This window comes from Panthera tigris, chromosome C1 (assembly GCF_018350195.1).
Source record: "Panthera tigris isolate Pti1 chromosome C1, P.tigris_Pti1_mat1.1, whole genome shotgun sequence".
Classification (NCBI taxonomy): Eukaryota; Metazoa; Chordata; class Mammalia; order Carnivora; family Felidae; genus Panthera; species Panthera tigris.
In genome coordinates, this window is record NC_056667.1 from 125,531,299 (window position 1) to 125,544,873 (window position 13,575).

The 13,575-nt window shown below is 34.6% G+C and overlaps 1 protein-coding gene across 4 annotated transcripts in view; it reads left to right on the forward strand.

Annotated features, from left to right (window-relative positions):
- RAB3GAP1 (RAB3 GTPase activating protein catalytic subunit 1) overlaps positions 1-13,575 on the forward strand; it is a 110,953-nt gene that overhangs the window by 72,641 nt on the left and 24,737 nt on the right. For all 4 annotated transcript variants that reach the window (XM_007098833.2, XM_042994330.1, XM_042994328.1 and 1 more), the window contains 5 exons: positions 472-561; positions 1,712-1,884; positions 3,071-3,125; positions 3,370-3,729; positions 13,033-13,170. In XM_007098833.2, coding sequence (XP_007098895.1) covers positions 472-561; positions 1,712-1,884; positions 3,071-3,125; positions 3,370-3,729; positions 13,033-13,170 — 816 coding nt within the window. The remainder of the gene's footprint in view (positions 1-471; positions 562-1,711; positions 1,885-3,070; positions 3,126-3,369; positions 3,730-13,032; positions 13,171-13,575) is intronic.

Sequence of the window (13,575 nt, forward strand, 5' to 3'; positions counted from 1 at the left end):
GGTTTAGGCAGCTTCCCACTTTCAAGGGGTATTTTGTAAAGTTATGGTGTTAAATATCATACTCTTAATATTTCATGTATGAAAACTCGTGGATGATACAACTTCATGGAACCTCATGAATATATGGATGTTTAAAATTTTTCTCTTATGTTTTGTCTTTAATACTTTTAAGGAGATTTAATGATCTTGGATCATAATGAAGAAATTTTGGTTTTGCGTTGTTTAGTTTACAAATCCAGGTGGTTACGTTGGAGGAAAATCTCTGATTTCCAAAATTGGCTAATTGCTGAAACTGTATTTTCAAAGAAAAACAAAAAATATTTGATACAGTGTAGAACCACTGGCCAGTACAGTGAGAACATTTCCATTTTTAACAGCAAAACCATTAAAAAATAAAATAGTGTTTATATGAGTTATGAATATAAACAAAGTAGTAAATTTGGTTGAAATGTGTTTTTTTTTCCTTCTAAGTTCTTATTCCCTGATGCTGCTTCTGAGAAACCATTAGATGGAAGTTCTGCAGTAGATAATAATAATCCTCTATCAGAGAGTGAAGAATATGTAAGTTGGTTAGAGTTTAATATTAAAATATTTAAAATGTATTGAATTTCTAGAGGTTGCTTTATTGCCAGTTTGGTGGCATAAGGATCATTTTATTTTATTATTTATTTTATTTTATTTTATTTTATTTTATTTTATTTTATTTTATTTTATTTTTTTAACCTTTTTTAAAAAAAGTTTATTTACTTAAGAGACAGAGTGAGCAAGCAGGAAGGCTCAGAGAGAGAGAGAGGGAGAGAGAGAGAGAGAGACTATCCCAAGTAGGCTCCATGTTGTTAGCACAGAGCCTGATGTGGGTCTGTATCTCACAAACCATGAGATCATGACCTGAGCTGAAATCAAGAGTTGGATGCTTAACAGACTGAGCCATCCAGGTGCCCTGGATCTTTGTATTTTAAAAATCACGTTAGGAAAATTTGAGTAGACATCATGGCCTCCACTCAGATTATGACCTATTACATTGGCCATTGATATGTATTTTGGGTAGTAAGAGCTTTTCTGGAAACAGTGAAAAAAATAAATATATTGTGCCTGATTGTAGGATTTCTTTCATTGTAGACTTTTTGTAAACTTAACAATTTGATGTTTTGCAACAGTTTCTTCTCTTTCAAAACTAGACAGTGAGTGGAGAACTAATGAAATAAACTGTATAAAATGAAGTAAAATTTTCATGTGTTTCTTATCCAAGTCTTAGATAAATTGAGTAATGAGATGTTTAAGGGACAGGTGTAGAGATAAACTATTTTCAGTAGTTACTCTTGGGAACTAGATTTCATGAAATGAGGAAAAACAGGCTTTTTATTTTTAGTTCTGATTTTGTGTGTCTGGTTTTATTAATAAGTTTATATTCATTTATAATTAAAAGATTTTTAAAGCAACATGTTTGGATTACATCTTGAAGATGCCACAGAAGAAATGGAAAGTTCTGACTTTAGCTTCACTGAACTACAGCCTCATTTTTTTGGTCCTTGAAGAAATCTTAAAAACATGGGACTACGTAAAAACAATTTAGGCAGTAATGTATTAAACATTTGATAAAAGCTAGTTTGGTAGCATAGGTTGATTTAGTATTAAAAACTCCCAGTTTTTGATTACGCCTGCACATATGTTGTTAACAAGTTTTTCTTTGTTTCTACTTTGTTAAATTCAGAATCTCTACAATCAGTTCAAATCTGCACCATCTGACAGTTTAACATACAAATTGGCTTTGTGTCTTTGTATGATCAATTTCTACCATGGAGGATTGAAGGGAGTGGCACACCTCTGGCAGGAATTTGTTCTTGAAATGCGTTTCAGATGGGAAAACAACTTTCTGATTCCAGGGTAATAATTTCAATTTCTGTTTGTATACGTAGGCTTTTTGTTTGTTAGAAGAATTATACTTTTGACACATTAATTCTCCTCTTCTAGGAAATCTGCCCTAAGAAAGTGGTAAGAAACTTTGAACATGATTTATATTCACAGGTGTTCATTGTGTCAGATTTATAATAGGGAAAAAAAGGGAAGCAACCTAAGTACCAAACATAAAAGAGTAGTGTAAATCATAATGTATGTCTACAATGGAAAGTTATGGACCTATTACAAATTTTTTCCAAGAATCTGCTAACATAGAAAATGATCATAATATTTGCAAGAAAGTAGATTATAGTGTTGTGTACACTAAGTGCTTTCAGTTTTGCTTATCTATATTTATAGAAAAATAATTGGGAAGAAATAAAGCCAAATGTTAACAAATTTCCCTGAGTGTGAAATTATATTTTTATTTTTGTTTTTTTATAGATTTGTGTATTTTCTAAGTCTTCTATAGTAAACATATATTTTTATAGGTGGAGAGAAAACATCTTTAGAGTTCATAAGTTCAGATATTGAACATTGCCTGTAATTTTTTTTGTGGATTTATGTTGACATTTCACTTAATAAAATAGCTACCAAATATTTCGATATTGCATAGGTTACTGCTCATCTACCCATACTAAGGCAGAATTATAATATGAGTAATATGAAATGGTGATTGAGCCAAAAATATTTATACTTGTATCAGTTTGCTAGTCTCTCTTAGCTGGTTTATCTCTTGGCTGATTATTGGAAACCTAGTGGTGTAGAAGAGGTGGTTTAAGCTCCCCTTGGCAAAGACAGGTGGAGGTCAGTGGTTTTTTATATTGAGAATAATAATTGAGAACTGAATATATAATCTAATCTGTTTTGTATAGTGTGAAACACTGTATCCTAGCTACTTCCTGAGGTGGATTTAGAGACATTTTAAGTTTCTCTTAGCTTGAGAGCTATTACTAGTTTGCTCTTAAGCTTTGAAAAATATATTCACTGTTGGTGGACTAGAAGGATAAAACAAATTTTGATCTTTTAGTCTTACTTGCTCCATTTCAATTATCTTACCTGTTGAAATCTTTTGATTTCTTACCATTATGGTTAAAATTTATAGTAGCAAAGAAATTTGCATACCTGAAGCCACTTTACTAAAACTAACTTTTCCCACTACTTTATTTGATAGATTAGCAAGTGGACCCCCAGATCTAAGATGTTGTTTACTGCATCAGAAACTACAGGTAAAGATTTCTCAATGACAGTATCTAAATATGGTCTTAATTTAATTGGAGCTTATTCTAATACTAAATGTAATAATGAGTTATATATACTATTCTCATCATGCTACTGTAGATTACTTACAGTTACTGTCATTCACAAGAAGGTCCAGGGAAGGAATGGGAAGGCAAATGAAATACTGAAGTGGATAGGTTTTTATTTAACTGTAACTAATTTAAATACAAATGTTATTTTTGTTTTCTTAAGATGTTAAATTGTTGTATTGAAAGAAAGAAGGCCCGTGATGAGGGGAGAAAGACAAATACTTCAGATATGTTTCCAGGGGATGCTGGAAAAGCTGGAGACCAGCTGGGGCCAGATAATCTAAAAGATACTGATAAGGAAAAGGGAGAGGTTGGAAAATCTTGGGATTCTTGGAGTGACAGTGAAGAAGAATTTTTTGAATGCCTAAGCGATACTGAAGAACTTAAAGGAAATGGACAAGAGAGTGGCAAGAAAGGAGGACCTAAGGAGACAGCAAGTTTAAAACCAGAAGGACGACTACATCAGCATGGAAAACTCACTCTGCTACATAATGGAGAACCACTCTATATTCCAGTGACCCAGGTAGGATATGGACTGGTTCTGTAAGTTTTGATTATTTTTATTTTGTTGTTCATATCTTCATCCTAGTAGGAAATGGTTGCTTTGGGTAGGAGCAATTCTTTAAGCAGTCTTTGTTCAAAGATCTAAGATTTGAAATCTAAATTAACTATTGGGGGCTTTCAGATATTTCCATTTCTGAAATTGAGAAATGCTTTGAAGTTTAGGTAAATAGTAGTTCCTTATGGTAAGATGATCGGTTATTTCTTAAACTAAGTGGTGAGTCCACAGGTCTTTAAAAAATAAAATCCAAAAAGAGGAGAGGAGGAACAAAAGTAAAAATCTGTTTATTTATATGACTGTTTTTTAAAAAATTTTTTAACATTTATTTATTATTTAGAGACAGAGAGACACAGAGTGTGAGCAGGGGAGGGGTAGAGAGAGGGGAAGACACAGAATCTGAAGTAGGCTCCACCCTCTGAGCTGTCAGCACAAAGCCGGACACGGGGCTCGAACTCACGAACTGTGAGATCATGACCTGAGCCGAAGTCAGCTGCCCAACCAACTGAGCCACCCAGGTGTCCCTATATGATTAGTTTTATCTGCTCAAAAATAAAGTTTGAAGCCATTTTAAAACATTAGGAAGTAGAACAGAAACAACTCCACACCTAAGGTAGAGCAATAGTTTTTTGGGGGTTGTTTTTGCATAAACAACATGTGGGTATGTTTTATTGTGAAAAACCCAGTTTAGAAGTAAAAGCCACTACCCACTAATTCAACTCTCATCTCTAGAAGTAGCCACTATTACTGGTTTGCGTTATAGTTTCTTATACCTGATACTATGCATTGATGTACATACATGTGTATACATATGATACATAGTTTTGTGGATTTTTTTGGTTTGTTTTTAAATGTGTGCATTAAACAACTTTTTGTTTAACCTAATATGTCTTGGGATCTTTCCAAGTCAGTACATGTAGATCCACTTTATTTCTTTTTAATCGCTGTCTACTATTCCATGGCGTAGAAGAGCCATAGTTTATTTAACCATTTCCTTCTTGATGCACAATAGATGTTATTGCTAGATTTTGCTATTACAGTGCTACAGTACAGATTCTTGTAGTTTCTCACATTGTGTGTTCACATTTGAGTGTTTCTTAAGAAAATAAGAAATGGAATTGCTAGATAAGCAGATATACAAGCTATGAAATTGCTCTTCAAAAGGCTGTACCTATTTTATACTCTAGTCAATGGTGAATGTATAGGAATAAGGAAATATTGTTCTCTACTCAGCTTTCCTTTCTTGTTTTCTTCCTTGCACAAATATTTATTGAGTGCCTGATGTATGCCAACTACTGTTCTATAACTTGGGAATTTAGCAGTAAACTTGACAGTAAGCTTCTTGCACTCATGGTACTTACATTCATACTTAATTTTGTTATAAACAATTGATATTACCAGTCATATAAATTTTAGACAATATGGTGGACAAAAGTATTATCTCAATGTTTTAAATTGTTTTCTCTGATTTTTCATGAACTGAAGCATCATTTAGTATGTTTCTTGGCCATCTTTTCCTTTGACTTGCCTATCATTTTTCATTTAGGTTTCTGACCTCTTCTTACTGATTTGTATTAGTCCTTCATATTTTAGATAGATACAAACCCTTTGTTATATATACTGTACATGTTTTTTCCTAGTCATTTAAAAAACATTTATTTGCTTGTTTATTGATTTATGAATTATATATAAAGTGCACAAATTTTAAATGTACAGCTTGGTGAGTTTTTTCATGTTTAAAAACTCATGTAGCTACCATCCAGATCAAAGTATGGAAAATTCCCATCATCCTAGAACAGTAGTGATCATTAGAACTTTCTGTGAAGGTAAAACTGTACATTTCTAGCTCTCTTGTCCAATACTATGTCCATTGAGTGCTTGAAATGTGTATGCAACTGAGGAACTGAATTTTTAATTTTGATAAATTTATTTACATTTAAATAGCCAGATGTATTGGATAGCATAGCTCACTGCTCCCTTCCAGGTAACTCTTTTTGTAACTTTTGTCACTATAGCTTAGTTTTGTCAGTTTTTGAATCTCATAAATGAAATTATGTTCCACTTTTTTGTGTTTAACATTTAAAAAAATTTTTTAATGTTTATTTATTTTGAGAGAGAGAGAGAGAGAGACAGAGCATGAGCAGGGGAGGGGCAGAGAGAGAGGGAGACACAGAATTTGAAGCAGGCTCCAGGCTCTGAGCCGTCAGCACAGAGCTCAAAGCGGGACTCAAAACCATGGACTGAGAGATCATGACCTGAGCCAAAGTTGGACACTTAACTGACAGCCATCCAGGCGCCCCTACTCTTTTGCGTTTATAATTTTTTTTACATTTATTTATTTTTGAGAGAGAGAGATAGAGCACAAGTGGGGGAGGAGCAGAGAGAAAAGGAGACACAGAATCTGAAGCAGGCTCCAGGCTCTGAGCTGTCAGCACAGACCCTGACGCAGGGCTCGAACCCACAAACCGTGAGATCATGACCTGAGCTGAAGTCGGTTTCTCAACCGACTGAGCCATCCAGGCGCCCCCTGTGTTTAAATGGAATCATTCCCACTCTATGTTAAACTTTTTTTAACTACCACGTGTGAGTTCATCCATATTGTTACCTGAATCAGTATTTGTGTGCGTTTTATTACTTTGTAATATTCTATTATGTGAACATGCCACAATTTGCTTGTCCTTTCACCTGCTGATGGAATTTGAGTTGTTGATAGTTTGAGCTATTACAAATAAGTGAACATTCTTATGAGTCTTTCGGTGAACATAGGTTCTTAATTTCTTTTGGATAAATTTCTAAGAGTAGAGTTGTTGTGCCACATGGTAGAAATATATTTTTGCTTTAGTAGATGTTGCCAAATTGTCTCCCAGAGTGGTTGAACTAGTTTATATTCCCTCCAACAGTGTATAATACCTGTGGTTTATTCTGCATAATCCCTAACATTTGGTGTGTCACCACTCCCAGGTTTGATGATACACTAGGAGGACACAGGACTCAGCACATATATATATAGCCATGTTCATAGCTATAATCTATTATAGTAAAAGGGTACAAAGCAAAATCAGGAACAAGAGGTGGCCCATGGGACAGAGTTTGAAAAATATCAAATATAGGCTTCCAAGAGCCCTCTCCTAGTGTGGTCACAGTCTCCAGTCTATGGCTTATCTGTTCACTTTCTTAATGATGCCTTTTGTTGAATAGGCATTCTTAATTTTAATAAAGTCTGGTCTGTTAATGTTTATCTTATGGGGACAGTGCTTTGTCTCCCTTTTAAGAAATTTTTAACTACCCCATTGTCCTAGAAATAGTCTCTTATGTTTTCTTCTGGAAGCTTTATTGTTTTACCTATTGCATTTATGTTTGTGATCCACCTCAAATTGACTGTGTTTGGTATGAGGAAGTGGTTGATTCTCTTTTCCCTATAAAGAGATGGAGCTATGTTCGTTCCAACACCATTATTCAAAAGACTTGCTTTTTCCCCACAGAATGGCAGTGGTATCTTTGTTCTAAATCACATGATCATATGTGTGTTGGTCTGTTTCTGGCTATGTATTCTGTCCATTAGTCTCTTTGTCTATCCTTGTGCTAATAATAGACTATTCTACTGTAACTTACGGTCTTTCTGTCATGTAGCATAAATCTTCTAACTTTGTTCTCCAAGATTATCTTGGCTGCCCATTGCATTCTTATGTAAATTTGAGAATCAGCTTTTCATTTTCCACATACAAAATAATCTTGGTGGGATTTCAGTTCATATTGCATTGAATTTATAAATCAACTTAGGGAGAATTGACATCTTAACAATTTTGAGTCCCATACCATGAAATACTTCTCATTTTATTTAAGGTTTCTTTTACTTTCCCTTATCAGTGTTTTATAGTTTTTAATGTAGAGGTTTTGGATATCTTTTATTATTAGATTTAATTCAAAAGCTTTGTAATTTCTTAAATGTTACAAATGGCATTTTTAAAAATTCCATTTAAGGGGGCCTGGGTGGCTCAGTCGGTTGAGTGACTCACTCTTCATTTCAGCTCAGGTTACCATCCCAGGGTCTTGAGATTGAATCCTGCATCTGGTTCCATGGTGAGTCATGAAACCTGCTTAAGATTCTCTCTCTCTCCCTCTGCCACTTTCCCTGTCTTGCCCTCTCTCTCTCAAAAAAAAATTTTTTTTTCCATTAAAAATATTTGCCCTGATATGTGGAAACAGTTGATTTTTGTATATGGATTTTGATCTAGCAATCTAAGTACATTCACTTACTACTTTTAGTAGTTTGTAGATTACTTGGAGTTTTGTTGTTCTTGTTGTTTAGAGAGAGGGGGCATGTAAGTGGGAGAGAGAAGCAGTGGGAGAGAGAGAATCTTAAGCAGGCTCCATGCTCAGCCCAAAACTCAGTGGAGGACTAGAGATCCCACGGCCCTGGGGTCATGACCTGAGCTGAAATCAAGAGTTGGATGCTTAACCAACTGAGCCACCCAGGCGCGCCTGGAGTTTTCTATAGACCCACTCATGTTATCTGCTAATATAGAGAGTTTGAACTTGATTTTCCAACCTTTACACTTTTTAATTCATTTTCATGCCTTATTGTACTGTACCACCAGTGCAGTGTGATTAGTATATGGATACTTTCTCTTCTCAGTATCAGGAAGAAAGCATATAATAATCATTGAGGGTATCTAATAGAGGTATCATTTATCATATCAAGGAAGTTGTCTTCTGTTCCTGGTTTTGAGTTTTTGTGTTTTTTTTTTTTTTTATGAAGAGGTATTATATTTTATCAAATGCTTTTCCTTCATATTGAGGTTATCATTAAGATAATTGTAAAATTTATTTATTTTTATTTTTTTAAAAGTTTACCTATTTCTGAGAGAGAGAGAGAGAGGCAGAGAGGGAGACACAGAATCCGAAGCAGGCTCCAGGCTCCGAGCTGTCAGCACAGAGCCCGATGCAGGGCTTGAACCCACCAACCGTGAGATCATTCCCTGAGCCGAAGTTGGATGCTTAACCAACTGAGCCACCCAGGCGCCCCAAGATAATTGTGAATTTTAAATGAAATAGCACATGATAAGTGAATACAGTTCTAGTTCACAATAAGCACTCAGTTTTTAGTTGTTATTCTTCAGAGGACTTTCTCTTTATATAAGTGGCTAGTATTGCTTCTCAAGAGGCAAGGATTTACTTGAAAGTTTTGTAACCAGTTTTTATATTTTGAAGTGGATTGATTAATAATCATAGAGTTAGGTGTTGGGATGTTTGCTTGATAATTTTAAACATGGATTCTGTTAACTCTGTTGTCCATGCTTATACTATTTCTTTGCCAGGTGGCTGTCATTTACAAGATTAATGTTTTTGTTTGATAGGCCTTAGCCTTTTTGCTTTATTCTTTTAAAACTGAATTCTATTTTTTAAGTATTCCATTCTTCATTTTTAGTATTAGGACAGAACATTCTAATGCTAGAAACCAAGAGTGTATTTTTTCTAATTTTGTTTTGGTGCATGCAGTTGGCATTGAGATCTTGTGGTATAAACCTTGGTTTTGGAATCCACTGAAACTAGATTTATATTCTAACACTACCACCTACTAACAGTATTGCTAGTACAAGCTGTTTTCTTTCTGAGCCTTGTTTTAATCTCTAAAAGCAAATAATAATAGATTGGTTTGCATTTTTTAAAATTTTGAGTAAATTTTATTTTTACTTTTTTGTAAGAAGGAATTCTCTCAGCCTCATTATTTTGAGATTCATACATTTTGTTGTGTATATAAGTACTTCATTCATTTTTATTGCTTAGTAGTGTTCCATTGCATGGATATACCACAGTTTATCTGTTCATTTTTTAATGGATATTCTAAAAATGGCCATAAGGAAACTTTGAGAGGTGATGGATAAATTCATTATTTTGATTTTGGTGATTGTTTTATGGGTATGTACTTATCAAATGTACCCTTTAAATGTCGATTTATACTTCACAAAAGTGGTTAAAAAGTTAAGTGGTTCTAATATCACTGATTGACAAGAAGAAAAGGAAAGTATTTCTATCTTGTTCTAAGATATCTCCAGTTTTAAAACACTACCTATTTATTTGTTTAATAAACAAATATTAAATGGTGTGCCTGGGTGGCTCTGTCATTTGAGCATCCGACTCTGGCTCAGGTCATGATCTCATGGTCTCACTGTCCGTGAGTTCGAGCTCTGCGTCGGGCTGTGTGCTGATAGCTCAGAGCCTGGAGCCTGTTTCAGATTCTGTGTCTCCCTCTCTCTCTCTGCTCCTCCCCCACTCATGCTCTGTCTCTGTCTCTGTCTCTCTCTCTCTCTCTCTCTGCAAAAATAAATACTAAAAAAAAATTTTTTTAAATAAACAAATATTAAATACATTAAAAACCAGTAACAGTTTGTATCACTCCGGGTTGTTAAGTATTAAACCACATACCGTGTTTAAAAACATTTGTCATGTAAGTGTCCAGCAAAAGTTAATTTTTTTTGTCTTTTTTCTTTCCAAGTTTTAATTAACAATATTCTTATTTTTAACGGGCCAGTTGCATATGTATTATCTTGGTTTGATTGGGTTAATGAAGAGTCCAAGAAAGTTATTCTGGAAGCTCAATCTTTATTTTTTTTTTTCAAATGGCTATATACTTCCTTTGTTTATTTTAGATGCTTCATTTTTCATATTCGAATTTATTATCTAAATCTAGAATAATTTAAACTTATTTTTTTCCCTCAGCATGCACCTTTTTTTTTTTAGAAATTCATTTTTATATCTTACATTTAGGCAAATCAGGGCAGATTTTTAGTCTATTTTACTTTCTTTAAAGTTAATCTCACTTAAATTATAATCATTGTCTATGTACTTACATAAAATGATTGGAATTCAAAATGATTCCAGTTGAAACACACTTTCACACTTAAGAAATTAGCTTAAAATGTGCCATTAATCAATTGCCTATATCACACACAAAAATAATTTATATAGATCCTTGCTTCATAAGAATTTAAGCACTCTTTGGTATTCATTTCATGTAGATTTAGTTCAACCTAAAATTTATGGTTAGAAAAAGCTTAAAGACTACCCAATATTCTAATGCCAGGGCTAGAAGAGGAAACTATGGAGGATCTGTTAGAGCAAGAGTCGTAAACTAGTGGATTGAACCAACCTAGTAGTTCTCAAGGTTGGCATCAGATAGATGTCTGAGATTCTCTCTTCAGTTTGACGCTTCGTCGTTTTGCCCCTTGATCTTGGGTAGGGCACTTGTCTCTGCGCCTCTGTTTCATCAGTTGTAAAATGCCCTGACCTCTTCTCAGTGCTCACGTGAGATCGTGTATATGAGAAAGCTTTGGGCATATTTAGAAGGGGTAAATATTTAAGTGTATAGTCCACAGGCTACTTCCTGCTTATATTCCTCTTGATCATGTTCTTTTTCACTTAGAGTTGGCCTGAGATTTCCAGGTAGGAAGGGTTGTCAGTGTCTTTTCAACATGTCATTTCTTTCCTATCATCCTGAGATTGCAGGGCTGTAGGACAATGAAAAGTAGCTCCTTCCTAATGGAAAGACTGAAGGCCTGCTTCACTGGGGTTCATTTTTTAATTTGAGGTATTTTGATATCAGTGTGAAGCTCATAATGAAAACCTAAGTTTTTTGTCTCTAATTGCTAGCATTTACTGAGTATATGCCATGCTTTATTCTTCCTGTGCCTTCCCCTCTCTCTGCCCCTCCCCTGCTCATGCTCGCTCGCTCTCTCTCTCTCTCTAAAATAAATAAAACGTTAAAAAAAGAAAAAACTTCCAAAAATGAGGAAGATAGAAGAAAACAGTTATTTTGTTTGTTGCTATGTGTTTTGAATGCTATAGCTTTACCATGCTTCTATTTTATTATTGACAGATATTTGTGAAAATTATTTATTTTTATGTCATTGGTTCTTAAATGAGGAGTGATTTTTTTGACCCCCCAGGGATATTTGGTGATGCCTGGAAACTTTTTTCTGTTTGTTTGTTTGTTTGTTTGTTTGTTTGTTTGTTTTTGTTGTTGTTTTTGAGAGAGAGTGTGTGTGCACATGAGCAAGCAGGGGGTGGGACAGTGGGAGAGAGAGAATCTGAGGTGGACTCCATATTCAGTGCAGAGCCCGATGCAGGGCTTGATCTCACAACACTGAGATCATGACCTGAGCTGAAATCAGAAGTCAGATGTTTATCTGAACCACATAGGCACCCCTGGAAACATTTTTTCTTGTCATTAGGCAGAGTGGTGCTGTAAGCATCTGATAGGTAGAGGCTATAGATACTGCTAAACATCCTACAATGCGAAGGACACACCCACCACAAAAAAATTATCCAGTCTAAAATGTCATTACTGCCGAGGCTATGAAACCCTGCTTTACAGTAAGCTCTTGAAATCTAGAAGGAATGTATTTATTGTCAAGGTGCTCTAAACACTTACTTCCACTGGGCTTTATCTTACTATGTAGGAATAGAAAAGTCCATGTTTTTCTGGCTTTAACAACGAAGCAGGCAAGCTTTGTTTGGTTAGTCTCTGGATTGTTGAGTGCTTTCATATTTCAGATATAAAATCTAATGGAATCAATTCTCAGAACTTTCCTTAAGCCCCTTTCAGCAGTTTTGAAATGTTTTCTGTCACTCTTATAATGATTCTACAGTTGTATCTTCCTTTAGATTTGCCTTAGCTTCTTTTTTATTTGGGGTTACCATTAAAATATATAATGTCTCTGATTCCTAAAACAAAAATCCAAATACTTCTTGTGGGAATTAGTATTTAGAATGTCTTTGGAACCTAAACTCAAAGCAGCTTTGCCAACATAAGACTTAGTTATTTGGGGTCTTTTAGTTGAGATTCAAATTATTTGCCTTTATTTTAATTTTCATATTTATCAATTTTCTTCTCTTACTAGTTGTAATAAAAACCTGGTTGTAACTAATGATGACACACATAAACATATCATTAGGACTTCATTTCTTATCATTAATAAGCAGGAAAATGTTCAGTGCACCCAAATTCCTGTCTTTTGGCTGTTAATCCTGTCAAGAAAAACATGATAATCTTATTTGTTGGGGGGGAGGTATGCTGAAAGTCATATTTGTTATTAATTTGTTAATTTTTTATGTAGGTTCTAAAAATCTTGTGAATTTCTCTGAATTCTTTTAAATACAGATTTTGTGACTGCTAGAGATGAAATAATTGTTGTCTTTATCTATTTTTATAGTTCTGCTTTTTCTAAAAAAAGCTGTTCATGAGCTTTGTCCTTTTGTGCTTCACAGGAACCAGCACCTATGACAGAAGATCTGCTGGAGGAGCAGTCGGAGGTTCTAGCTAAATTAGGAACATCAGCAGAAGGGGCTCACCTCCGAGCACGCATGCAGAGTGCCTGTCTGCTCTCAGATATGGAGTCTTTTAAGGTGGGTCACACTGTCAGAGCTTCGGAGTCTGTTTGGAGCTATTCTGGGATGAAGCTGTGAAAGTCACTCTCTAAAGTGGTGTGAAGGCCTGAATGTCTTTTTTATTAAATGTTTTGAGATCATTAGTAGTTACAGCATCCTACGTTTATCTCCTAAAGGTCACAGCCAGACTTGGTTCTTAAATTTAAAACAAGAAAATAACAATCTTTGAATAGTAGTTGGAAGTTGAGAATTGAATCATTTCTGTATGTGCATTGGAATGTTTTTCTCCTTTATGTGTTTATCCAATTTAATGCACAGCTTTTAGGAAACCCTTAAGATTTAACATAGGCTGCTTGATTATACTCAGTTACAGTCTACTGAAGTTTTGGAGATGTGATGAGTTCACTTATGAAGGCAGTGTCA